The sequence below is a fragment of the Anopheles ziemanni genome, chromosome X (assembly GCF_943734765.1).
Source record: "Anopheles ziemanni chromosome X, idAnoZiCoDA_A2_x.2, whole genome shotgun sequence".
Lineage (NCBI taxonomy): Eukaryota > Metazoa > Arthropoda > Insecta > Diptera > Culicidae > Anopheles > Anopheles ziemanni.
In genome coordinates this window covers 6752412-6780038 of record NC_080707.1, presented here as the reverse complement: position 1 = coordinate 6780038, position 27627 = coordinate 6752412, and the positions used below count along the sequence as shown (strand labels likewise).

The window sequence follows — 27627 nt, the reverse complement described above, 5'->3', positions numbered from 1 at the left end:
ATGCGCTGGACGTGTAATTTAGTGCTAGGCTGGTCAAAATATAAATATCGAATTGAAGCCTGCCGTAAAATGTAATATCCTCTGTATGACTAAACTTAACCTTAAAGTTCGTCTGACTCTCAGCGATCGCCTTCGAATGGTTGGCATCGTAGATACGAATAGTTAAAAAATAAATACAATAAGACTGATGTCGATCGTCCCGCTCATATATCCTTACGCGTTGCATAGAATTCGCTTAAACCTGTTGAGTGTGTTGGTGTATTCCGATACGATCCAATCCGATATCGAAATTGAGCAAAACAATTCAATGGGTTTAACGTTACGCCGGGAGTTGACACATTACCAAAGTTTAACCAACTCAAGTGCAACGGATCTCAACGTCAGGTTTTAGAAACCATAGATTAAGCATATATAGCGTACAGTTTAACGTGGGACGCGCGTGTACGGGAGGGGTGTGAGGGGGTTTAATTTAAAAACAATCATGTAAACATTACTAATTTGGATTCGCCTTGGAAGGTAGCGGTGACGCTTGCTGGCTGGAGTTGATGGTGGCGATCAGTTCGCGCTGCTGCCGGAGCAGGTCGTCGATTTGCAGCTTGTACATTTCCTTCACGTCCACCAGATCCAATCGCAGCTCCTCCGTCTTCTCCACCGACTCGCCGTACATCTGGAGCAACGCGTCGTAGCGCTTCTGCAGCTCCATTTGCTCCTCCTCCAGCTCGAATCGACGGTTGTTTTTCTCTCGTATCTATTGTTGAAGTGTAAAATGAAGATCATGGTTGTTAAGAGGACGGGAAACGAAGCGTAATCGCTAGCGTAATCGTGGTATTCTGCTGGTCAATCTGTCAAAAAGAATTTTGGCTCACCTACCCTATAATCGCATGCGTAATCTTGTCAGAACGTAAACAAACCAATCAATAGTTCATTCATCCGTGACTAGTTATCAAATTTCTATGATTATTTAGCGTAGTTTTTGTATTTATTACAATAAACAACAAAATAATAGCAGTAGCTTCAACAAATGTTGCCATTTTTACCAAATCGCAAAACATAAACAAAGCAAAGATGACGCTTGGCCTGAATATCGACGATACACGAGAGACCAGCGATTACGCTTCGTTTACCGTGCCCTTTAGAATATAGTTGATTTTATACCTTGGAGGTTGTGTCTCTCGTTTATGTGACTAGGATGTACAAAGAAGTGTAGGAATACAAATCATATATCACCAACATGTGATATAGTGATGTGTATAAAAGAAATGATAAGGGAAGTAGGGATTCAGAGAGTGGAAAATCGGAAACCCTACATTTATGTGTAAGAATACTGTCTACGATAGAATTCTGTTTTAACCTGGAAACAATAATACTTACGTTATCGAGTTCCATCGTGAGCTTCGATATTTCTGTGTTCAGTATGATGCGCTCCTGCTGGAAGCGGCTCACTTCCCACTGCAGCTGATGCACCTCGCCGTCGCGCTGCTTCAGCATCGCCTGCAGCGTCTCGAGCAGCGATGTGTTGTTGAGAAGATGCACCGGTGCCAAACCGGTACCAGGCGCACCGTCTGCATACCCGGTGCTGGCCTCCAGCGAACCAGTCTCTTCCTCCGTCGCGTTCCAGGGAATGCTCGCCAGCGATTCGGAGAGCGAAAGGTTGCCGATGCTGGGCGTTGGCGAAGAGTCGCACACGCCGCGCTTGGACGCGGTGTACTCGACCGTGGGACTTTCGCTGGGAGCGTTGGAAGCGAGTGCAGTTGCGGTTTCGTTTGCCATAGAAGATGGCTGAGAGGAATGGTAGGCTAGGTTTGAAACGGTTGCTTTGTCTGGTGCGCGGTAGTGTAGGGTAGAGGCAAGATCCTGACTGCCGACCACCTGCTGTAGGCGCTGCTCAAGCTTACTCACTAGCAGCTCCTTTTCGTGCAGCCGTTCGGACAGCGAGAGGCGTTCTCCCTCGCTCTCTGCCAGTCGTTTCTGTATATCACGTTCGAACAGCTCCACGTCGAGCTGCTTCTGCATTAGTTCGCTCGTTGTTTCCTCCACCTGAAATAGGGCTGCCGTGAGTCGCTCCTCCAAATTGGCGATGCGATTCTGCAGCGAAGCGATCTGGTCCCGGTGCGATCGCTCGCGCTCGGCCTCGTACTTGCCCTGCTCGAGGGCGTCCGCCAACTGTTTAGCGACAGCCGCTTCACGCTGCTCCCACACCTGATCCTTGTGGCGTAGGGTGTTCTGCAGGGACTCGAGCTGCTTCATCAGGGGTATCGTTAGCGAAGCGGCAGAGTTTTTCTCCTCTTCCGCGCGCATCTCGGTCGCTTCCAGCCGGCTCAGCAGCTCCGCATGCTCGTGCTTGGCTCGCACGAACCGCTGGCTGTACTCTTGCTCGGTGCGCCTCAGCTGTTCGCGCAGCTCCTCCAGCTGCATCACCATCTGCTCGCTTGCTTTCTGCGCCTTACCGTGTTCGGTTTCGATCCCCTGCAGCTTGGTGAATCGCTGCTGCAGCTCGCGGTACGACTCGGCCTGCTCGTTCAGCTCCTTGCGAGCGCAGTCGAACGACTTCCGGAGCGTCTCCAAGCGTTGCGCATGATCGTCCAGGTTGCTTTTCAACTGACCGCAGTCTCGTTCGAGCTTTTGCTTCTCAAACGACAGCTTGTGGACGGCGTCGATTTGGGACCGCTCGACCTCCTCCTTAGCGGACAGCGAACGTTTGAGCCGTTCCGCCTCCTCCACCAGTTCGCTTAGTTCATCCCGTTGCTTGCGAATCAAGGCATCGCTTTCCTTTTCCTTCGCGCGCAGTTTCTTAATGATGTTCGAATGCTGCAGCACCTGCTTGGACAAGCTTTCACCCTCCTTCTGCAGTTCGCCGATCATAAAGTCGCGCTCGGCAAGCACTTTGTCCACCTCCCTGCGCGCCACCTTCTGCTCTTCCTCCGCGCGCAGCGTTTGTAGCTGCCGCTTTAGAATTTCCTTCTCCCGTATCGCCTGTTGGAACTTGCGCTCAAGCGCCGAAAGGCGTTGCGTATAGCCCTCCGAATCGGGGGTGCCTTCCGATGTGCGGGCCGCTTTCGTCTCGAGCTGCAGTAGGAGCGCCGTGTTCTGTTCCTGCAACTCCGCGTTCTGACGCCCAAGCTGGACGAGCCGATATTCACGCTGCTCGAGTGTTTCCGACACTTCCGCTAGCCGTCGCATCAATCGCTCCGACTCGGTCTGGTGACCCGACTCATCACTGTTTCCGCTGTGAACCGACGCTTCCGATGGTTCGCGTATGTGGCCACGATGCTTTCGGGTGAGTAGAATATCGATGTCCTCACTTTTGTTATCCCGTGCCTTAAGGGGACTCGTACGATACGCACCATTGCTGTGCGTGCTACTCGAGTCTCCCCCGTTCGGACTAGAGATGATCTCGATATCCGACGAGGTGGTCGTTTCGATCTCATCGTCGCCCAAGTTGGGACCAGCGTGGTGTATGCCTTCTTCCCCTTCCGGAACCATCGTCGATGCGGATGCGGTAGCTTTGAATGTACCCTCGATCACTGCCGTCTGTCTCGATCGTTGCACTTCCTCGTTATCATCCAGCGAAGTCTTTACATCCAGCACACTACCACTCGGGGTGATCTCCTCGAAGCTTTGCGTCGAATCGGATGTTTGTGTTTGAATTTCGACGTTTTCGTAGCTCCGATCCAAATCCTGCTCGTCGTTTTGTGTCGGCTGTGGCTTTTTTTCATAACCGGCCTCACCGCCGGCAGCCCACTCGGATTCGCTTGACTCCGCCGTACCGGTGAAACCGAGCCGGGCCGTCGAAGAGGATGCCCAATTATTCGCAGCTGTTTCAACCACGGATATATTGCGCACGCCCTCTTTTACGTCCCTCGGTGAAAATGTACTGGGAAGAGGAAGGTGAAGGCCGCTGCGAGTTGGTGCAACCGTAATGGGAGACATCGTACTGTTTGCCTCCATCACCGTTACAGGTTGCTCCGACAAAGTGTACGACATAGAATCATCTTCTATGCTGATATCGTCCTCATGATCATCCGACGTTCCACGGTGCATCTCGAAGCTAGATAGAGCTATAAAGTCACCATCATTGTTCCCAGTCTGACCATGGGGGCTGTTCTGGTCGGCTGCAGTCAGAGATTCCGGGGACGAAACACTAGACGCAGTACCTTGCGTGCCAAGCACTTCAACCGATTCCGACTCTCCATCGTACTGTGTAGCTTCCCCGGAAGGCAGCAGGTTGGGCGAGGCGAGCGTCGATATTGGCGTGGTAATTGTGCTCAGCACCTCTATTGATTCGGAGCTATCCTTTTCGGTTGGTGGCGAGCCGGTGAGTGGGCTCGTAACAGTAACAGTTGATTCCTTCGAATATCCCGATCGAGCATGCTCCTTGGAGATTGGTTTCGGAATCTCCCTACCCTCTGAATCCTCAACACTTTGTCGCTTAAGACTTGCGGGGGGCTTTGTAACGGTAACATTCTCCACCGAGCCCGTGGGACGTTCGAAAAATGATCCAGTAAACGAACCCCACGAAACAGAACCAACATGCTGCGAGTCGGCTGCTTCTTGTTCGATTGTTTCATTCTTGAGGACCGTTGTGATGCTTGAGCGTGGATCATTTGGTGACACGGCACCCGTCCCAGAGTCGGCCACATCAGTATGCTCACTGTTTTTCGCTGCTAGCTGGTCTTTGTTCACGGTGGCACTGACAGCTCGGCTTGAACTATCTGGAGTCTCGTCATCGATACCCGTCTCAATCGCGTCATCGTCGTCCTTGATGTCCAGCGCTTTATCTATCTGCTTCTGCGCCTCTTTCAGAGCAGTTTTGGCTAAGTTTGCTATCCCCGTCGTATCGAACCAATTCATTCTTATGCACGAATGCGCAGCTTTCTACAGCCGAGCCCGTCTACGCTGCAGCCTGAGCAAGTAAAAGAAAAGACAGTTGAGTTGAGTAATAATCAACAAACAATACTTGTTGCTGCGTATCTTAAACAGTTGGGACAACTTACCCTTGCTTTTCTTTCCCACACTTATTTTGCTTCCGTCGACATTATTTTGTTTTGATTGATTTCTACAGGTTTTCAAAAGCACAGTCGAGGTGGAACAAGAAGCAAGGAGCCAACGTCAGTAGGATCAGGTCATGTCATATGCATCCAATTTGACAAGAAGATTGAGATTACGACATCGCAGTTGAATCTTGATTACCAAATTTTCGTTGGGAGAAAAACGGTTGATTGTTCTACACTCTATTATTCTGTGAAAACTAAACGATCCACCATTTCGAGAATACAATGCCAAAATGTTTGTACATTGGTACGAGCAAATTGAAGATATTGAACGATTTTGAAAATGTGTCTCTCAAATGTCACGGCCAAAATGTAAAATGATTAGATAATCCAATATATCTGGTCGTGTAAAAGGCAATTTACTGCCCGCAATGTTACTTCCTTACACGTAGTTAAATAAAATGTACCTCATATATTGGTTAATTAAATTTGAAGATACCTGTATATTTGCTTCATCTTGGTTATGCATTCAATCTGACAGCAGGGATAAACTATGTTTACATGGAGCCAGTTACGTTGATGCTGCGACAACAGCCATGGTATAGCCAGAACGAATAAATTTCCCAAAATGATAAGTAACAGATCTTAGTTAGGTTTTCAGTTGAGAAAATTTGATAATTTATATATATATATATATATATATATATTTAATGCAAGCGTGAGCAATTTTCTATGAAATATAATATTTCACTTTTGTGGTTTTGGAAACAGCAATTCATACAGTCGTACAAAAACGAAACAAACGTTTGCTTGGAATTTAATTGCATTTTCCTTTTGGCGATTCGGCTTGGTATGCACCAATGATCTGGTAAATCTGGTCGATGTGGACGATGCAATTTTAATAGACCCAAAACTACACAGATTTCGATTCAATGCTTAACTTATCAACAGTACCCGTACTCAGTAAATGAATAGCCAAATAGAATTAAAAAATTTTCGCTGTAAATGAAGGTTTTTATTCTTCTTTTTAAAAAAAACTTTGTCCCAGTTTTGAATATTTGAGTCCAGCTGTTATATTTTATTGATTTTCCTTTCCCTTTACTCTTTTTTATAAAGCCGTCGTCATTTTCCGATGCATTCATAACACGGTTCCCGAATGATCAGAATACGGGTATTTTCAAAGTAGTTTTAACATACAAATTAACTTATGAAAAGAAATAGATCTCTAAACGTTGACAAAAAAGCCATAAAGAAACAAATATTTCAAGTAAACGCTATGTCCTGTATGCCTTCGAAAGTACTTTGCTGTGAAATGTTCAAATAGATTTGTTTATTCCTTCGATTGGGGCCTCTGCAACTACCTTTCATTTCATTTGAGGGAATTAAACCATGAGGTGTTAGGAGTACATTCAACTCTGTATTTAAAAAAAAAGTGTTTTCATCATTCTCATAGACGTGAATAGTGAGTTGCCGTGGTGGTATGTATATTATTGTCCCAAAATTAAGAGTTGATCATTATCGAAGACAAAGATGAAAACCCAACGACATTTGTTCATTAGCAGCAACCGGAATTAATATTACTCTCATGCTCGCCGAAAATGTATCTTCGATTTCTACCTGCTTAGCACGCCGTGGGCGTAACAGTGATTTTGAATGGTAGGGGGTAAATGTTACAGTTTACGGCACTATTTTCACCACTTCTTTTTGTGTTCATCCATCGATACACCGCCAGGACCAAGGGAAACGATCATTAACAGGCCTCCAATGACGGAAAGCGTCTGGAAGAAGTCATACTTAAGGAAGTCACGCAGCGGTTTATATGCAGGTATGGTCCACCAGGCGTTATGATAGAGGTTGAGCACTGTTAGAAGCGCGACTAAGATTAGTGCCGACAGTTTGGTCTTGTACCCGACCGTGACGAGCACCATAAGGATGGAACCAACAATGTCCTGCACAATCTGAAGAAAGCTCAATTCAAACCGAATCAGTGTGATGAACATGAATGCAAGAAGTACTCGTCCGGCAAGCTGCATGAAGTTCTTCGGTTTATTCTCGCCGAGCGATGGGACACCGGCAAACAGGGACCGCGCTTCACCTCGGGATTCCGCCAGTACGAGCAGCAACGCTCCTATTAATGCCAGGTTGCGTAGTAGGAACTGAATATCCCACAGGACGGAATATGCAACGGTCTGCAAGACCACAATGCTGAACAGCATCCAGCAAGCGATGCTCACCTTCAGTCGGCCGAGTACCATCACGCATCCACCGATCTGACCGATCAGATTGACCAGAACAAACATCGTAGCTAGAAACTTGCCGCAGCCCCAGTTCATGTCCATGTACTCGCGTTGTTCGTTCCATTGCACCCACATACGAATGCCATCTTCCAGGAATGTGGCAATCAGGCATAATCGAGCGACATGTGGTAGAATATGTTTACCTTTTCGAATTACCTGTGAAGGACGCAATTTGAAGAAAAAAGATATAGAACTTCATAGCAAATAGCTTTGAATTATTAAATGAACATAATGTTTTGTGTGTTTTGCGGATCGGTCTTGAGATGATTAACATTTCATGCAATATTTTCCTAACAAAATTGAAACCTTGTATGAAAAATATGAATTTAAGAATTACACACATCAAACAGCACAAATTATGCTATAACAACACATCACAGTTTTTCATTGAAAAATGTTTTAATTTTTAGTATGCTTATATGTAAACTATAGCAGAAACAGTTTGAGCATCGTGTTAATGGATGGCTAAAAAAAGAAACATAAGACGAATTTGACCGCAAATAGTGCCACCTTCAGGATGTTTAAGATTTGCTTGGCGAAATATGCAATGTTCGATACTGAATAGCAGTAACAACATAGCCTTAAAGCTCTATTTTTATTCTCTTCCATTGTAGACTCGACATGCAAAGAATATACGACAGGTACATTCGAAAAATGTGCCAGCTTGTTGTAATGGATTTTAGTGTTATGCAAGATACATACTTTTAAATCGTGTGTTGACAAAAACCTTATGAACAGTCTATAAAAAAAAAGCAATTCGCTATGAATAGAGATGTAGGCAAGCACAACAAATAATGCTTCCTAAAAGAGATGTTATCAGAACAAGCAGGATGTATCTAGCTGTGATGATCACGATTAAAGTTACTTCTATGAAGGTTTGAAATTTAATACGAAATGATTTCTGAAACTAGTTTTAGGTAGTATTGATGGAATAGCCCTCATGGACTTTTGTTATGAAGGGCCCAAGGCGATGTGTGAAGTAAAATTGGTGGTCATAAAACTATTATATGGTATATTACCTGATCGGCTACTTCTTCTGTTTTTTCTAAGTACTGATTTGGTATATTCATGGTTGATGGGCGCTAGTCAGGTAGATTCCTTCGACGGCAAGTGTTGCACACCGTGTAACGAAGATTTGGATCGTTCTCGATTGATCCAGCTGGATCTTTAAAGCGCCTTCACGTCCAACGATCTGAAGACCAATTATTATAGATGAGAAGGAGTTGGTGCTATACAAAAAAACAGATGCATCAATGAGTATCACTTTTTACTGAATATGACGATCAAAGCGGTTGTTACCCAGATAAAAGCACTATCACTGAGCGTATTGGAATGCAACGAAGGCTTACCACAAAGGAACCCTGGAATGTAGCTAGAAAAACACTTGTGCACGGTTGTCACATAATCCAAAACAAAAGTGAGACGGGATTTCGTAACGCAGGATTTCTGGATGAAAGTAATTTAAGCTGCGGTGATCGTAAGTAACTTTCTCTTTCGGTTCGAACCCCCAACACGGCACCAAATCAAGTGCCGATTCCGGCTGTGTGGCTCGCAAGAGTGTTGATGTGTAATTATTGCAGTTACTGCAGTTGACCCCTCCACGACGTACGACGTTCCTATGGGGAGAAATGTCATTTCGACTGTTGCTGTGTGCCTAATGGTTGTTACCAAGAAAACATGTCTAGATCTAAGGTACATTCATGCCAAGGTACATTATTTGCAATTTATTATTTGCGGTACGCTTGTTTACTGGACTAGCAACACTTATTACTGTTTGAGAAACCAAACTTTCTTATGATACCACTTGTTTCTACTTGAAATAAATTTACTTTTGCTTCAGAAGCAATACTTGAGCGAAGAAACACTAGATTTTCAGGCATCTCAACCATTGCTTCACTATAGTAACCTTGGTCGTGCGACGGATTCAAAATGTTTTGAATTCTCGGATCCCATCACGTGTAATTATCGGTTGAACTGAACTTGTTTGCATAGACCCTTAGTTATGTTTTTTTCATAAATATATAAGAAAACTCATTTATAACTAAAATCCAAATTAAGTTAATTACAAAATATGAGTTTATATTCTAAACGAACCGGATCGAAAAGAATAATTATCTAGTTTCTAGTAGAAATTAAAACAGGTCTCATAAAAACCGACGGCGCAGGAAGTGAGTTGAATCACCACTTTTATCCTTGAGTTAAGTATTGATTAAACTTCATTTGCTTAGTTTATTTTTGTTAAAATGATTTGAACCTTTCTACCTCATGTAACAATAATCAACCTAAGGCCAGACGATAGCACGATTTGTTGATTTTAAACTCATAAATGTAGTGTCCTACTCTCAACTTTTGTCTGAATTGTGTTGAATGACGATAATATCCACGCCCGAATCATGAAAGTGAAAGTGATCCAATTTTGTATTGCATTTCTTTTAAATTGGTAACAAGTATCTTGTTCAGAGGTTTCAGAAAGACATTCCCTAAAAATATAACATTACATATCAGTTCACCAAATGAATTCAAGTTGTGAAAATGCTTCTTACCATTGACGACATGAAAGTGTTGCTCGAAAGATGAAAAAGCGTACGAAAATCATCATGTGGTGGCTGGCAAGCATTGCGCAGTCGCGCTTTTAGTTTCTAATGAAGATGAAGAATGAATCGATAAAGATATTGTGAAGCAAATCCATGCAAGAGCTTCAAACTAAAGTCCGGGTTGTAACAAGAGGGGGCTGTTATTTGATTGATATCGGCAAAAAGTTTAAAAATATTGTTTTAATCACAAGTCAATAATTGCAAAAATTTTGCTTATCAGCACTGTGGAAATTTTTGTAACCTTAATTAAAATGCTAAAAGGAAAAGCATGAACACTACTATACACTCATTTTCTGGATTTGATGCGCATGCGCCTACAATTGATAAAAGGTTGCAACGTACTTCAAACGAGTGTATCGTTCAGTTGATGGTGAAAAGCCTTCCTGTTTGCGTGCTTCGTGAAAATTTAGGTGAATTTCCAAAGATATATAACCCTAGAAGACTAGGAAAATTCACAATTTTTAAACATCAAGCCGTTGTGAAATATTCTGTTGTTGGTATTTAAAGTGAAACGACACGCCTTGTAATTCAACGTTAACAAGATCCTCAGTTTAGAAGTTCACTATAGTTTTAGCACCGTCGTGTGATGCAAAAAGTCAATCCACCTTCAATCATCTCGAAAACGACCATTTAGCAGGGAAATCATACTTTTGCGTATGTATGCATAGAAATCCAATGTCCGATTCTTCTCAAGTAATTAGGACCAAAATCCGAAAGGAAGCCAAACTACATAACATAACCCGCAAACACCTCGGTGTGTATGTATATGTGTGTGTAGGTGTGCGTGTGAGTGTTTGTGAGTGTATAATTTAAGAACATATGAAAAATTAAAAACCATCATTCAATCGCATCGCATTATGTGATCAAGCAGACTGGTTTTAGAAAACATGTAAGATAGTTTCAATTATCTCAAATAAGAGCTGACTGCCTACCAATCGAATGAAAAATTAGACGGTTGATGGTAAAACATTCCTCCAAACTGCCACCTATTTTATTCTAAGTGCCGTTTGTCTGAACAAAGGCAATCACGTTTCGTTTGAACGTCATCAGGCCTGACCAGGCAAAGGCAATCCCTGTTTCGTTGACACTCAGTTTATCAGCTGTAATTTTGCAAGCAAGGCAATTTGGTAACTCGATTTTACCCTAGATCGATGTATGTAATAATCGATAAATACGAAAGTGTTATAAATGAGCATCTCGAATTTGATCACCTAGTGATTGATTTGCTCGGTTAGAATCGATCAGTTCAATACCATGAAAAGGACAACTGCAGTTACAGTTAGGTTGCATTCCCAATCCATTTCTATTAGGCCCGTTTAGAGGAAATTGAACTCCAGGAAGTTCCCTCTTCGCTCTTATGTACAACAATCTACTCATAGTTAGTCGGTTATCATAGATCAGGAGAGGAGGTTGTGTTGAATGAATATTAGTATTGAATGAATATATTGATAAATTTAAGCCTAGCGTTGGCAGTTCCGTCCATCAACGGTGTTACAAATTTTTATCGAATAAGAAGAACGTCAGTTCTGTAACATTCAATTCGCATTCTTGGTCGTGAGTATCCCTTCGATCAGCCGAGAAAATAATCTTTCCACAAACGTAACATACAGGAACAAAACAACTCATATGCACGCGTGCGCTTTAGATCAAATATGGTGTTGCATCTTTTTCTTTGCTCTCGCTTTGAGTCAAACAGATACTTCTCCTTGCTGGACGCATCGTGAGGCTGTGTCACATGACAGTGCTAGTGCATAACTAAGTTGGTTAATGTTTAATTGGTAATATTTGTGGAAGGATTTTCTGCATCGTGTGAATTCCTCCCCGTAGTGGTGTAAGTTGGTTGACACCTGCAACTATATGGAGGCCGTCTATCACTTTCATATTCTTGAGGTTATTGATTTTTAGACATTCCTGAGACTTCTAAGAAATATAATTAGCCTATTTTATTATCTCACGCCCCATAGAATACTCGCAAGAACAAGAGAAACGTACTTACAATACCAACAAATGAATGTTTCAGAACTTTTGCATTCTTTGGCTAAGGAGCGACTCTGTAAGCGACACATCTTATGTAACCGCGTGCGCTTTGGAATAGGCGTTAGGTTGAGTTGCTGAACTAATTTGCGTTTTTCATTACCATTTGTCCCTTGTTCCTTTATCTTTCCTTGCTGCGCGTGATGCAGACGCTTCAATGCCTCGGTAGTTTAGATAATGCTCAAGCTACCCAAAGGACTGAAGAAGAAAAAGAAAGGCAAAAAGTCAAAAAAAGATCAGGAGCTATTCACTGAAGAAGAGCTTCAACAGTACCGCCGCGAGCATCAGCAGCCATCGGCTTCCGGGAGCTCGGTGGTTCCATCGGATACAGAGGACCATCCAGGTGGTGAGAAGTCGGAGAACGACGAAGAATGGTCGAAGTTTGCAGCACTCACTAGTGGCATCGATTCGGTGTTGAAAAAAACCCAGGGGGATTTAGATCGCATCAAGAGCACCTCATTCTTCCAAAAAGTACCAACCCAGGTAGAGCAGGCGACGCGGGATCGCGAGGAGCGCGACAGGCACGAGCAGGAGAAACGCGAGCAACTTCCCGAGGAAGAAAATGCGGAGCAGAAAAGTACTACTGCGGAAAAGCTTATCGACGCTGTCGTAGAGCTCACCGACTCGGAGTCCAACTCGGAAGTCGAGGAGGATGACATTTTTGACACGGGCTACATTGATGCAATAGCTAGTGGAGAGCTGCCAATCGCTTACGTGCCAGATTCACCGGTTATCGAGTCGTTTGAAGGAGAGGACCCGTTCGATACTTCCTATGCCGATAAAGTTATCAAAGGCCCAGAGGTTTCCAAACGAGGAAAGAAGTTGGTTAGCATCGGCTCTGCAGTAGAGGTTCTAACAGGGCGTGTTGAATCCGCTGGCGCTGGAATTGTCAAAGGCAACCGCCAACGCCGTGGTCTGCAGAATCTTCTATTGAGCAGTTTCGACGAAGCTGAACAGCAGCTAGGGCAACCAGAAGCATCTGACGAAACACTTGCCCACGAGGCTACTGCAGCGGCGAAGAAAGTTGCTGTAGGAGGTGAGGTGAACAGTGTTAGCTTGCTCGATGAATTGACCGATTGCTCCGACCACGTCGCTAATGATCTGAGCGTTTCGTTACATTTGAGCTTGCAAAGGCAATTACAGACAGAAAGCAAAGAAACTAAAGAGCAGGAAACTGCTGTCGACTCAAGCACAGTCCTTGATCTTGACGAATTTGATGAGCTGAAAAACCGCGAACCTTTGGACGTTGGTAGCTGTGGTTTTGCACAACAGATTGAATCAGACAATGGTTAGTGTCGTAGAATGGCCTACAAGATATGAGATATGTTTGAAACCACTCATTATCGGTGATACTTATTTATTGATTATTTCTATTATCCTTTTCCTAGGCACCAAGCAATCGGATGTACTGGCAAATGCCCTCAACCAACTTACATTAGCAGGGCTCGATGAGTCGGAAATAGACGACCCATTCGACACCAAGTTTGTAGAGAAAATTCTTCCAGCCACTGCGGTTGAAGACGACGAGTTTGATCCACGTGCTGAAGACGAGGTTGCGTTTGAAGACGACGAGTTTGATCCACGAGCGGTAGCTCATCACGAGGACAAACAATTAGATTTGCTTGAAGGGGATACTCAGCGGTACGAAAGCATACATAAACCTGCTGTGGAAACAGATTTGCTATCTGGAAATAATCCAGAGCTAGATCAATTGCCACAGCTCTTGCCCCTAGGAGCTGCCAATAGCTCAGTGGGAGGACAAGTAGTTTCAGCTAGTGATTCTGTCCCTGACCCTTTTGACACCTCCGACTTCAAGTTTCTAGTCGCACCGGGTAAAACCGAACTCAAGTTTCTAGAAGAGGAACTACTGACAGATCGACCGGCGACGCTCAACCACTCGTTGAGCGATCCAGATTTTGATCCACGTGCGGACTGTGAAGATAAGAGTGTCACCGATAACCAGCCACAAGAAGAAAACCGTTGGCCAGAGGAGGACTTCCAAACTATTGCACAGCGTAAATCATCTCTCAGTCTTCACATCAACGAAGAAGGATTAGGCACTTCGGGCTCAGGAAGTCGCAGCAAATCTGTATTGTTTGCCGTACCAACCCCTGACTTGCTAAACATAGATGCTGAGCATTCCGTGAGTAGGAAACCACTAACACCTTATTACAATCGTGAGACCATCCAAGCCGATCCTTTTGACACATCATTCGTACCGTCGGTTGCGCCGACACAACTCGAGCTGCATCTGTTGGATCAGGAGCTTAATAGTGTGAATCTGAAACATAGTCTTTCTGATCCTGATTTTGATCCGAGAGCGGATGCGTTAACTGACGCGGCAGTACTACAAGGCCAACGATCTGATCTTCTTGGTGTCAACGAGGCGAACGAGGATCTCCACAAAGTTTTGACCCCTGCACATTTAGGAAAAGCAGGAGTAGAAGACAGTAGTGACCCGTTTGATACGTCTATTGCTGTAAACTTGCAGCCAGGTCGAGCGGAGCTTAAGTTACTCGAGGACGAGCTTATTCCACGGTCATCTCAAAACGAAAGTGTGGTTTCAGATATTCTGTCGGAGGGAGCAAACGAGGCCAGTTCCGTTTTCGTGAAAGTACTCACGCCCCAGGCAAGCAACACCTCTCTGGACCTTGATACAGAGCAGGAAGAGATCGACCCATTTGATACATCGTTTGTCTCTTATTTGGGACCAGGCAAAGCGGAGATCAAGGTTCTGGAGAGTGAACTCATAGACCAGTAAGTGCAAGAGAAGGCACCGAAGGAGAACTGCAAACGTCCTATTACTAGTTACACCTGCGCTGCATTTAACAAGCAACTAAATAACGATCAACATGGCAAATCCCTTCCTGATGAACGATGACCCAATGTCGGGGAATGAACCGACACCGAACCCGTTTCTTTTCGACGATGACGAGGGTGCAGCCGAGAAGCAGGACAATCCGTTTCTACCGCAAGCTGGCAATCCATTTGCAGATTTTGATGCGGCAGGCAGTGAGGACGTGCCGATGATGATAGCACCGGCAGCTGTTTCCACCGTGAACTTTTTTGGTGAAGAAAGTGGCAATAATACCGCCGAAGGCTCTTATCCGGAGTTGTTTGCTAGCGGCCATGCCATGACAGGTGCTGCCGTCCCGGTGAATCCTGCCGAATCCACCACAGCTAATGGTAACACTAACTTTTTCCATACAACAATCAACGAGGAGGACGACCTTATTTTACCAAAGCCAACGCATCTCCACTTGGGCGCAAACACGACCGCGGCGTTGATGGACGACACGTCCCTTGGGGATAGTGACTTGCTGAAGAAGACAGAAAAACCGCACAAACCGCCACCACCGCGTCCTATTCCACCATCGCAAGCCACCCAACAGCTGATTAACTCTCTCGCGGATCAGTTGGATCAGACCAGCACAAATCTGTTACAAAAGATACCAGTCACGCGCACTCCCAGCCCTGTATCGATGCGTGATCTGCATTCCCCCAGTCCAACGCCATTTGATTATGGCGATTTGATGGACTCCAATGTTGCTCCTAGCGACGTTGGTGAACTGTCCGCTGATAATCCCTTCGCTAGCGTAGAACCAGCGGCGGTTCCACCTAATATGGATGCACCCTTCGCATCGTCGAAACCGGAGATGCCGAAACCACCAAGGCCGCGTCCACCACCACCCCGACCAGTTCCGCCGAGAAGTTCTTTGGCATCCTCGCCCATCAGCAACAGTACTGGACCCATTCCCGCTGCAGAACCTGTCATACCACAAACTGCTACCCAGCCGCAGGAGGCAGATTTGTTCGACTTATTCGGGTCCGGCACGACCACGAAGAAGGCTACTCCACCAAAACCACCGGCCCCGAAAACAAAAGAAGATATCCTCTCCTTGTTCGCCCAGCCAGCGCAACCAACTACAGCCGCTACTTCTCTTCAGTCTAAAAAACCGGACCTACTGAGTGATGATCTGGACGATTTCCTAGGGGGGATGCCGTCTGGCGGTACTGGGCCTGAATCGGCATTCGTGCCCAATCTGGCTAAAAATATGGCAACTGTTGTGAATCAGCCAATGGACTCGGCGGCCCCAACAGCCCAACCTCCAGCTTCGATTGTGCAAACTCAAATGGATGCACCCGAGCCTTTAGCGTCAGAAGAACATGCTCTTACCATGGACTCCTTGAGTGAGACATCGAACAAAGGCGGTGCATTGCTCGATAACTTTATGGAGCCCTCCCCGGAAATCGTATTCGAGGTGGCATCAGCTTCTGATCCAATCGAGGGAGGGAAGTCGGAAGTTTCTTCCGAGTATAGTCCGACCGGATCCAACATTACGTCTGGTAACATGCCTAGTTCTGTCTCCGGTAGTATCGTCAACATTCCCACACACGACCACAGTAGCCTACCTGATAGTGAAATGCGCAACATAACTATGATCGAAGAAGGTGTTGATATACCAATCGAAACATCCGACTCCAGCTATCATGAGCACAATCAACCAGAGGCTGCCCAGAGCATGCTATTTGAAGACCAACTCTCGACAACATTCCAGAACGCTGATGCAATCGAGCCTCCCATGGCGATTGCAAACGGAATATCGCAGGTCAATCCCTTTGCGGAGCCTGAGGAGATAAATTTAGTTTATGACACCCAAAGCACTACTGAACCGGTTGATAAAGGGTTAGAATATGCAAATAAACTGTTCGGTGCCACCAACATGGTAAACAACAATCATCCTCAAATCGAGATGAATACTACAGAGGCAAGCGAACCCGATGCTTTCGACTCGTTCGCGGTTAAGTTTGAGGGTAAGCAGGCAGGACGAATGGGCCAGGTGGCGAGTGACGATCGATCGAATAACATTCTGCTGGAAATGGATCAAACTCTTGATGACAAACGAGTGAATGAAGACGCTTTCGGTGGTGATGCTTGGGGTGTTGGTACGGCGGCCAATGTAGCAGGAGGTTTTGATGACTCGAGAGCAGATGGATTCGGTGCCGACGACGGTGCTGATGATCCTTTCCTTAGCATGAAGGCACCTCCAGCGCCTGAGGTGAGCTACTAATGTTATGTTTACCTAAGCACATAGTCTTGTCATAGTCGTTAGGCATTAGATAATATTATTTCCCAAACTTATTTTTATAGAGCACACCGTTCGGACGATCACACTCGCGTGATTCAGAAGATGGCAGAGAGTTCAGCGTTGTCATTCGACCAAAAGAAGGCCACGAATCCAACTTCTCCGTACTTGCACTAGCACCGCCACCTAAAAGCCCTCAAACAGCATCCATGTACTCGGGTGATTCCTCGCCGCGTGTTAATCCGTTCGATAAGAGCGATGACGGTGATCCTATCCCTGTCAGCATGCCAGACCGTACGTACACAGAAGCTTTGTGAATACCTTGGAGTTGGTTAATGATTTCCTTGCGACATTTGTTTTTTTGTTAATTGCATACGGCAGGTAGCCAACTGGAACGAAGCGACTCTCAGGAGACTCCACCAACGCCGCTGTTCGACGAGGACGTCTCGCAACCGCTGGAAGATTATCCGCGCGTGATATACCACGGAGATGGCTGGGAGATGCAGCTACGCCAGCCTAACAAGAAAAAAATTACCGGTCAGCGGTTCTGGAAAAAGGTCTTCATACGTTTAGTTTATCAAGGGGACAGCCCGGTGTTGCAGCTGTTGAACGCCGCCACCGACAAGGAGTCTTTTCAGGAGCTGCCGTTGCAAGGCTGCTACTCGGTGTCGGAAATCGGTGCGCAGCAGTATGACAACTTTGGTAAGATATTCACGGTGAAGTTGCAGTACATCTTCTACAAGGAACGCCCGGGTGTGCGGCCTGGCCAGGTTACAAAAGCGGAGCGTCTGACCAACAAGCTTAGCCAATTCGCTGCTTACGCGATTCAAGGCGACTATCAGGGGGTGAAGGAGCTTGGCAGTGACTTGAAAAAGCTTGGGTTGCCGGTAGAGCACGCACCACAAGTGTCCCAGCTGTTCAAGCTCGGCTCGATGAACTACGAAGATATGAAGCAGTTTTCTGTATGCATCGAGGAAGCCTTGTTCAAGATGAGTGTGCACCGTGACCGTGCGCTGACGTACAAGACTGAGGAGGTGCAGGTGACAGCAGTGGATGAACTATACGTCGAACAGGATGCTGAGGGCCACGTACTGAAACAGATAGCTCGAGTACGGCTCTTCTTCCTGGCCTTCTTAACAGGTATTTGCATTCGGCTACGAACATTATTCACAAACTAATTTGCTCAAATCTCTTACACTCGCCTCTTACAACCTTAAAAAGGCATGCCCGATATAGAGCTCGGCGTGAACGACTTGTGGCGCCAGGGAAAGGAAGTCGTTGGAAGACATGACATCATTCCGGTGGTGACGGAGGAGTGGATTCGTCTCGAAGGTGTAGAGTTTCACAGCTGCGTACAGCAGGATGAGTATGAGCGCAGCCGAACCATCAAGTTCAAACCGCCGGATGCGTGCTACATCGAGCTGATGCGTTTTCGCATAAGACCGCCAAAAAATCGGGAACTTCCGTTGCAGCTGAAGGCCGTGTGGTGCGTTACGGGAAACAAGGTTGAGCTTCGGGCCGACGTGCTGGTACCAGGCTTCGCCTCGCGCAAGCTTGGTCAAATTCCATGCGAAGATGTCTCCATACGGTTTCCGATACCCGAATGCTGGATTTATCTGTTTCGTGTAGAGAAACATTTCAGGTTAGCTTGGGTTGCGTCAACTTCCCGATCTTATGGACCTACGTGTTCTATTTCTTTAATACTCTTAATTTGTTTTCTATCCCACAGATATGGCTCGGTCAAGTCAGCACACAGGCGCACCGGCAAGATAAAGGGCATAGAGAGAATCCTGGGAGCGGTTGACACACTGCAGGAGTCGCTGATTGAGGTTACATCCGGACAGGCAAAGTACGAGCACCACCACCGAGCCATCGTCTGGCGCTGTCCGCGACTTCCTAAAGAAGGGCAGGGTGCTTACACGACGCATCAACTCGTCTGCCGGATGGCCCTGACCAGCTTTGACCAAATTCCCGAACAGCTGGCACCGTATGCTTACGTGGAGTTTACCATGCCCGCGACACAGGCCTCTCACACTACGGTACGTTCAGTGAGTGTGCAGAACTCCGAAAGTGATGAGCCACCGGAGAAATATGTTCGTTATCTTGCCCGGCACGAATATCGGTGAGTGTCCAACGATTGTTTATGAAACACTTTATACAGTATTTGTCAATTATAAAGCACACCCTTATGTACCAATGGAAACCCTAAGGTGTGCTTAATAATTGCTAAACACTATAAGCAAGCTGGAAGTATAAAATTTTAACAATCCTAACGACGAATCTTTTACATTCAAATAAAGCGTTGGTATCGAGCATACTACCGGCGAAACGTTAAATCCGTACCTGGCTGCAACGACTGTATCAAAGCAACCGATCCAAGAGGAGCAACCAATGGCAACGACACCTATAGCACCGAGCGATTCGGACTCCGATTCCAACTGAATGGATTGACTTGGGAAAAATCTTTTCATTTACGAAATTCGCTCGAGTTTGGTTTTTAGTTAAGTCGTCTAGGCACAGTGACGCATTCCGAAAGCTGCTGGCGGACTACCCGAGGTACACTGCAGTGGGTCAACGAGCAAACCAACGTCGGAGTGTCGCAAACACTAAAAATTATAGTATTCAAAAACAGTATAATCGCGAAAAGCAACAGGTTCTTAGCGAAACACACCAGACGGTGGTTGCTTAGAGTCCTCCCAAACCGATGGTGATTAAACGCAAAACTGAAATCTGCTATCCACCTAACGATAAATGTACGAAAAAGCTATTAGTCTCAATGACGATATCATAACTAAAATTTCCTAGTGAGCATCTCAAGCAAGGCAATATATAATTACTAACGCATGCCGTGCACTAACAATGGTCATCCCACTACGTTGATTGGAAACTTTTGATTCTAAATATGTAGGTCAGTAATTAAAGAAGCGCTGAGGCGGTTGCTTCTTCAAGCATGACATCCCATTCCCCCACACATCTCATTCGTGATGTGATTTCAGGTCCATTGTGTTTGTTCCTTGATTTGTTCTTAGGCGTAGGTTATTTTATAAAGACATCCTGCTGCTTACCTCGCAGCTCGATAGAATATTAGTAAAGCGATCCATTCCAGCACTAGGCATGGACATACATGTTCCTAGTGAAGTTTATGTTGAAAACTAACCAATCCGTGATATTTTTACCTACTCGCGATAATGCAAAACTCATAATCTTTTATTTGCTCAAAATTACTGATAAAATTCTACTTTACGCATTGTTTAGCCTGCACAAAATGCTTTTGGAAATCTGACTGGCGTAGATATTTAAAGTCAAAAGCTCGCAGCACCATCAATGGATGACATCCGTAAGTCATAGTACATATAAATACAATTTAAATAGAAACAAATATAGCTGTTGTTACAATATGTTGGATTGGACATGAAATATATAAATATATACGCATGAATTATCAAAGATGCTGCCTTCGATCAAGATGCTAGCCTCGTTCCGTTTGAGTGACAAACAGTTTCCAGTAGCTTTGAGGATAAGCCTGGATCAAAAGATCGGTTAATCTAGAATAATCAAACAACCAGATCCAATCAAAATATGCCGTTTAAAACAACATGTCTTTTCAAAACGCTATGGGAGCTTCGAAGTTGCAGCAAAGAAAAAGGAATGTTGCGTCCAAATACAAACTTTTGTTTTAAGGTTCCGAAATAAGTTTTTTACACTGGGGGCAGTCGGTTTGAACTCTTCCGTATAACTTCTTGTTTGTTAAATATGTTTTCTCATACAAAAAAAAAAAAACAAATTAATACCATGCAGGCTGCTATAGTGGTGTATTAGTAACCGTTTTGAATAGTTTGACTTTAAAGACGCAGTTAAACACAATCAATTCTATGAGATTATTAAGGTCATCATTCTAGAATCATTCCAACGAATACATATATTACTTACATGAGTAGTTCTTTGCGTGTACCTTATTTAAATTAATTAAATTGCCGATTTATTAGGAACAGTACAGGCATATCTTTGATTACTGAAAAACATTGTTTGAATAGCAAGAATACAAGAGAAAAACATAAAAACATGGTTTTTAAGGCTGCGCATTTTAAAAAAAAATAAGGTATTTGAATTCAAAGCAGAAAAAGTACAATGAATTTGAAGGAAATCCTTTCGTGATTGTTTGTATTATTAGCTCAACTATCTTGTAACTGAATAATAATATAAATGCAATGAGATGGAGTTTAATTGAAAAAAAAACAATGCGCAGGATTAGGCTTTAAATGGGGTGTATAAGAATCCTTTGCGAAAATAACGATTTCGTTTCAATCAGCTCCTGTTTTTCGTTAATCAACATTACTCTTAATAACAATATATAGCTATGAAAGGTACATGTTGTCCAATATAGGAACAGCTTTACGCAAACGTTGGCGTTTTATTCCATACAAGAGATAGCGAGATTGCCGTCACCGGTTACTGCACACGTTCTGTTTTCGCATCAGTTTGCGTAAAGCTGTGGCCGGAACTTTATCTCTTTTTTTTTAACCAAAGTACGCTTCATTGCGATAACAATATCATGTAGATTGAACGTATTAAAATATGCATCATGTATATTATATAAATATTTAATGAATGTAATTCTCACGAACTAACGGACATCGTTTGCATTGATATTTAATACAGAACAAATAGGCAATTCAAATAATCGTAGAGTATTGCAATCATCATCTCATCGACGGATGAGATCTAGTACGGTTGATTATAATGATTGAGACATACGTTTCACTTGATTATAATATATTGCAATGCTTAATATAGATGGAATAATCTATGTAATTATAAAATATTTAAACAATGTGGAGAAACCCTGTATAAATTTGTGTATAAATACATATATACAAATAATATATATTTATTTATTTATATGCATGAATAAATGTATATTAGCATGTATATATTTAAATATACATACATGGAAACTTACTTGAAGCAAATAAATGATAACAAGTGCATAACACCTACCACACAGTGCATAGATTAATTGATTTCGTTGACTCGATTATAAAGTGTTTGTTGTAGATCATAAAGTATGAAAGTTGAAAGTGCATTCAGTATATAAATCATATGTTATCGTTCTGCAAAATTTAGTGCAGGTAAAACAGGCGTTGCTTGTTGTGATCAGGTGTTGTTTGAGCTGTTCCCTGAAAGGAAGGCATAATTAAAAAGATATTGTATTTATTTTTGATTGAGCAGTTTACAGGTTTATTGAAGTATTTCTCCCATGCTTTTCACTTGCTCATAACTACACCGGGCGTCTTAGCCGTGCTATCTGATAAATACATGTTTTCTTGCCACAATCATGAGTCGGCACATCCGCATCCGGCGCTAGTTGTTTCGGCATTTGCATTGGCTACGACCATTTGCGTGCTGTTTGATTGGGTACACTTAGTCTGTTCGTTTTCGCACTGCAACGACGGGTCACCTGTTACCGAGGGTCGGTTTTTCGATGCAGTATTGCAAGGGCAGGTGCAGTCGGAGTCACACGAGCGCGTACCACAGCTCCGTTTACTCATCATGCGTAAGCACTTGCAATCTAGTATTGTGGAATATTCAATTGATTTAACTATCTCGCTTACATGATGTCGTCTCGCAGACCACCTTACCTTTACCGCACGTTTTACACGGCATTTCCTGAAGTGAAGACAGCAGTAAAAAGATTGATTGTGGTTGATAGCTACAAACAGTTAGTGTACAAGGTGCGTCGAACCTTTTCCAACAATTATATCACTCCAAAACGTTGACTGAAATGCCAAACTACGATGTAAAAATTATCCACGACGACACTCAACCAGAAAATGCAGCAAAAATATGTCGCACAACTTCGACTAAGTTTAGCGTTCGGCCTACAGCGAGAGTGAAAGTGCACTGCCGAGGGGACGAGTACGAATGTTTTGGTGTTTCTAAATAAGTGTCGCATCCACTCAACGTACCCTTCTTTTATCTTACGAAGCAAAACCAATTTTAAGCGATCACCTACGATTCTTTCAGCTTTCGCGAGGAAATAAAAAACAAAAAAAAAGACAATCCAAATCGGCACGCTTGCAGTTGCATTCGGGAATGCACGCAAACGTCTAGCAATAGTACTTAAAATTTGCTAAAAAAAAATAGAATGAACAACACACTATTTTTAAATTGCATTAAAACGCACACTCATTAGCTTATCGGATTATTTGGTCTATACAAAAAACAATTGAAGATGCAAAATAATCGAAATCCATCCATCAACTGTTTGAAATATTGCCGTTAAATATTGCTTTTGAAAGTATGAATTCGTACTTCCTCATTCGTTGGCACAATACCCATTATTCATGATTGCCTAGCAATAAAATAACCATCATATTGCATGCAACATTCCCAGCGAACAGAATCAGTCAATGTTTATGCGACACATAGGAAGAATCCTTCTTCAAAGACCATCTACTTCAGTGGTGTCAAACTCCACATTTCGCCCTAAAATAGGTTCGCGGGCCAAAAACTAAAATTGATTGGATTGATGAAAATATGTTCTTATCAGTGTGGTTTCATCCAAACAGTCAATCGTGTTAAACACCTTAAATTTTTTTAAATATTATATTACTTCTTATAAAATTTACAATTTTCAGCAAAAGATAAATTTTCCTTAACACTACTGTGCATTTTGGTAAAGATTAAAAAAAAAGTAAATGAGCGTTATTACTACAGCTAACTTATTGCTCCACATCTGTTATTTTATTTAGAATGCTCTTGTAGTTCATGACGTTTGTTTTGTATGAACACTATTTATTCGCTTCTCTCGAAAATCTATGTGAAATCTTTGCTCTTGTCAACCGCTATATATCCTCGTGATGTGGATCAAAGTTGTGTATCACTTTCTTATAGAAATTGTTGAAATTGACGTTCGTTCAGTTCTCTTGCAATTCATTGAATTCAACAAAACACATTTTGCTATTCAAACAAAAGCTAATACAGTTGGTCCCCGCAGTACGCGATACTCGATATACGCGAATTCGCAATACGCGATTTTTTACAACTGACAGCTCATAGCGTTGCTTGAGTTCTGACTAGTCAATTTTACTTTGTTTTGGTAGAATGAAGTTTTTAATATGCACTTTTTAACAAAGACATAATTATGCAATGTAAGAAATGGAACACTTTTTAGTGATTTCGATAAAAGATATGTTAAATAAGCGGTTCCCTCTCAGTGTCAACTCTTCAATATGAGGTATAAACGAAAAGGCAGTGGAAATCCGCAATACGCGAAAATTCGATATACGCGATTGCGTCCGGTCCCAAACATTCGCGTACTGCGGGGACCAACTGTACTCAAAGATCCAAACTTTCGATGTATTGCTTCAAAGGGATCGCGGGCCGGATCCGATGTTCTTGCGGGCCGTATGTTTGACATCCCTGATCTACTTCATACAAAAATTAGATCCTTGGCTAGGGTTGAACAAAAACGTGGAAAGAAATCGGGGAACTGAAGGTATCCTAGAAGCACGTGTGCTCGGCTGGGTGATTCCGTTGATGGAGAAGAGCTCTGCCACTGTCCCTGCGTCACAACCCTGGCTCCCCGCAGCTGAACCGTCCCCAAAAGTTGTGGTTTGTGATTGGCTAATCGATACCGCATCCGATTGGCATGAACATAGCGTTCTGAGAGCATGCTTTTCGCGCCATCTATACGCACCCGGCTACGTTCGGCAGGATAAAGAAAATCTGTAAACGTATGTGCATATGCTATTTTTAACCCTCCACGGTAAACTGTGCTCAGTGGCATCGCTTCAACCTAAAAAATTATTGACGATCTAGTGGTTAGCGAATGGAACAATTTGAAAAAGGTCTCGTATGCAATATGTTTTTTTCTTTCACGGAAAGAAGCGAGCTGTAAGTTTGCACAAGGCGAGCATATTCCGTATCGCATCGGGTATGGTGAAGGAAACAATGTGAAGCAATGCAACTTTGCTGACATCGCATTTCGGCCACGGGGAAGTGGTTTCTTGGACGCATACAAAGTAAATTTACGAGCCGAACGACAACTGCAATATGTCAGCCGAACGAAGGTTGCTAGAACGAAGCAATACTTGGTACAGATCAAGATGAATATTATAGGTGGCGAAACATAGCCTCGTCCTGGCAGCCATATTGAATGGATTACATCATAACTGCGACGTTAGGTAGCGTTAATTCAACAACGATAATAAATGGTACATACTATTCATGACAGAGTTGACATACATTTTAACAGCGAGGCACAGTTTTGGATGCAAAAATTATATGTTATTGAGAAAGTATTGTCCAAAACAAATTAGCATTCATTAATAAATTTAATTCCTATGTTCAAGGACACGTACCGACTATTCGAAAAGCGGTAAACTTCAATTTTAGAAAAAATTGATAAAAGTCGTCAAAATCAAGATAAAGATAAATACAAACTGCCCAACCTTCTGAAAGGAGCAATAGTCCGTTCCAGCAACCTTAAACAAGGGTATGAACCAACCTCCCTTAAATATATCTAGGCGAGGATATTCCACGACCACACGCATACGAAATTATCCTATATAGACAGCACGGCCATGCATGGTGCGAGAACGGAAATAAACCAGCGCGTTGCGATGTGTGCGTTTGTATGGCTTTTCCGAAGTTTTACACTGAGGGGTTGTGGATTTTCCATCTGCTTTCTTGTAAAGAACTCGAGCTCCTGAACCGTAGAAACTGACAGAGTGGTCCTGTGATCACGATATCTGGTCGTTGTTTTTCTAAAATAAGGTACTATTCGTCAGCTCCAACGTTGTGTTTAGCATCAGTGGTTCTGCATGTTTGCCATTTTCGTTTCCCATTGCTGGTGTTCATTTCCATAATTGTCAATTATTGTTGAAAACTTCCGCTCTCTTCCTTTCCATTTCGATTATGTCACAGTGTCCTGTTCCCAATGAATCCTTAAAACAATGCATCTCTCTAGTACAACCGCACGCATAAAAGAACTCCATCCTATTGAACATTTCTTATCCTTCTTTTTCATCGCTCCTTGTTTTTGTTCATTCGCCATCCAAATAGGTGGAAAAAGTGATAAAAGTATGCAGAACAGTGCGTTAGATTTTTACTGTCCGTGCTGAAAAGAATAAGTACCTCCACATCCCTTACTTATTTTATAAGGTCAAGTTTTACCGTGCATTGGTAGATTGATTGTGTGTGATTGCGGAAAGAAACTCGTGCTCTCGATAAGGTACATGCAAAAGTCAGTCGATATTTGTCACGCCGATACCAACTCCAACCTCAACCTCTCCTCGTGAACTCCCATCAAAAGTTAAAGAAAATGTCCATCTTCCACCAAGGCGACCTTCATCATTGCAGCAGCTATGTAAATATGTGTAAAAATAGTTGGACAGTGCATATGTAGTTGGTTTAGACAAGCGTCTTCGGAATGGCAGGCATTTCCCAGGACCTACTCGAGTGAAAAACGCCAGGGTATTAGTCTCTTTGGTATTATGTTTATGTGAAAATACTGTGATTTATTTTTGTGTTAAAATATATACATATCTTTCCCAACTAAACCGACACTTTTAATGGTGCTTTAGTAGACAGTTTTTCTTTAACTGTTAATGGCTAGTAGCAACGGTTAGTGTATCTATAAAATAGGTAACCTAGTTTACATCAGACTAAAAAAGGGGTTCCGACGTGAGAAAAAAGAAGATTGTGAAAATTGGTTTTATATGGATTTGGTATAACTCATCAAAGCCAATGCATTAAAATCGGGTAGTATTTTAACTGTAAATTATGTTAAATTCTGCCCCCAAAGTCACGACTCAAAAACATCACAGGGTACTTCTCATACCTTACCCCTTTACGAATATGCAAAAAAAATATGCCAGTAGTAGTAGGAGTAGAAAACAGTATCGATTTTTTTTTTTCGTTTATAAATTCTGCATGTTTCATTATCGTAAATAAATTTCAATTGATTGTTGCTACATTGGATTATCGAAAATATAACAAAGAGATTGAAATGATTAGACGGTGACATTGTGGATATCGAATTTTGCTTGATCATATTGTTATATTATCTTGTGGGATGCTGGGTAAATTACCCCTCTTGCATTAGCAATAGCAAGCTTTAATGTGGGCCTTAAAGGATTTTTAACATATTTGACATTTAGTTTAAACATAGCAAAAGATAGGCAACAGGAGTGTTACAACGATCGTTTTGAGATCAGAAGAAATCTTAAAACATGAAAGCATTCGAGCATGGTCCTAAAGTACAAAAAACAATCGATTGGAAAACGAACGTATGACAACCCATTTTCAAGTTAAAATCATCCTTTTTCGTAACGACACTTTTGGCTCATCAAAAAACACTGCAGCTAATCAACTACAGCGCACCGATACTCTGTTTTTGTGTCCCATGTTGCGTATTTGTTGTACTGTGTATACATCAACATTATTTTTGATTTAAGTTATTTGATTTATGAACGAGAACTCTGAAAGCGACAGTGAAGTGAAACACTATTGTAACATTAGTGGATAGAAGTGCAACAGTCAGCAACTAATTTAACGTTAATAAAGTGTACTGAGCCCTTGCACGGCTTCATTGGAACACGTTTAATCTTCGACCTATAAA

General features: G+C 43.1%; 4 protein-coding genes across 5 annotated transcripts; 2 read left to right on the top strand and 2 right to left on the bottom strand.

Annotated features, from left to right (window-relative positions):
- Positions 1 to 493: 493 nt before the first annotated feature.
- Positions 494 to 5084, bottom strand: LOC131290648 (TATA element modulatory factor). The gene is made up of 4 exons (XM_058319810.1): positions 4995 to 5084; positions 4405 to 4903; positions 1372 to 4329; positions 494 to 748 (listed from the first exon to the last, which is right to left on the bottom strand). The coding sequence occupies exons 2-4, from the start codon at positions 4849 to 4851 to the stop codon at positions 494 to 496; spliced, it is 3660 nt and encodes a 1219-aa protein (XP_058175793.1). The 5' UTR covers positions 4852 to 4903; positions 4995 to 5084.
- Positions 5085 to 6060: 976 nt separating this feature from the next.
- LOC131290702 (surfeit locus protein 4 homolog) lies at positions 6061 to 8823 on the bottom strand. Of its 2 annotated transcripts, none has more exons than XM_058319866.1 (3): positions 8588 to 8823; positions 8308 to 8517; positions 6061 to 7444 (listed from the first exon to the last, which is right to left on the bottom strand). In XM_058319866.1, exons 2-3 carry the CDS (start codon positions 8356 to 8358, stop codon positions 6683 to 6685), a joined length of 813 nt encoding a protein of 270 aa, XP_058175849.1. In that variant the 5' UTR covers positions 8359 to 8517; positions 8588 to 8823; the 3' UTR covers positions 6061 to 6682. The 2 variants fall into 2 exon arrangements, with proteins under 2 accessions (XP_058175849.1, XP_058175848.1); XM_058319865.1 differs by having other exon boundaries at positions 8638 to 8823.
- Positions 8824 to 12093: 3270 nt separating this feature from the next.
- On the top strand, positions 12094 to 14677 carry LOC131291269 (protein stoned-A). Its single transcript, XM_058320457.1, has 2 exons — positions 12094 to 13204; positions 13305 to 14677. The coding sequence occupies exons 1-2, from the start codon at positions 12094 to 12096 to the stop codon at positions 14675 to 14677; spliced, it is 2484 nt and encodes an 827-aa protein (XP_058176440.1).
- A 91-nt stretch (positions 14678 to 14768) lies between these two features.
- On the top strand, positions 14769 to 19445 carry LOC131290920 (protein stoned-B). The gene is made up of 6 exons (XM_058320108.1): positions 14769 to 16976; positions 17069 to 17297; positions 17385 to 18143; positions 18225 to 18645; positions 18733 to 19125; positions 19304 to 19445. The coding sequence occupies exons 1-6, from the start codon at positions 14769 to 14771 to the stop codon at positions 19443 to 19445; spliced, it is 4152 nt and encodes a 1383-aa protein (XP_058176091.1).
- Positions 19446 to 27627: the final 8182 nt, after the last annotated feature.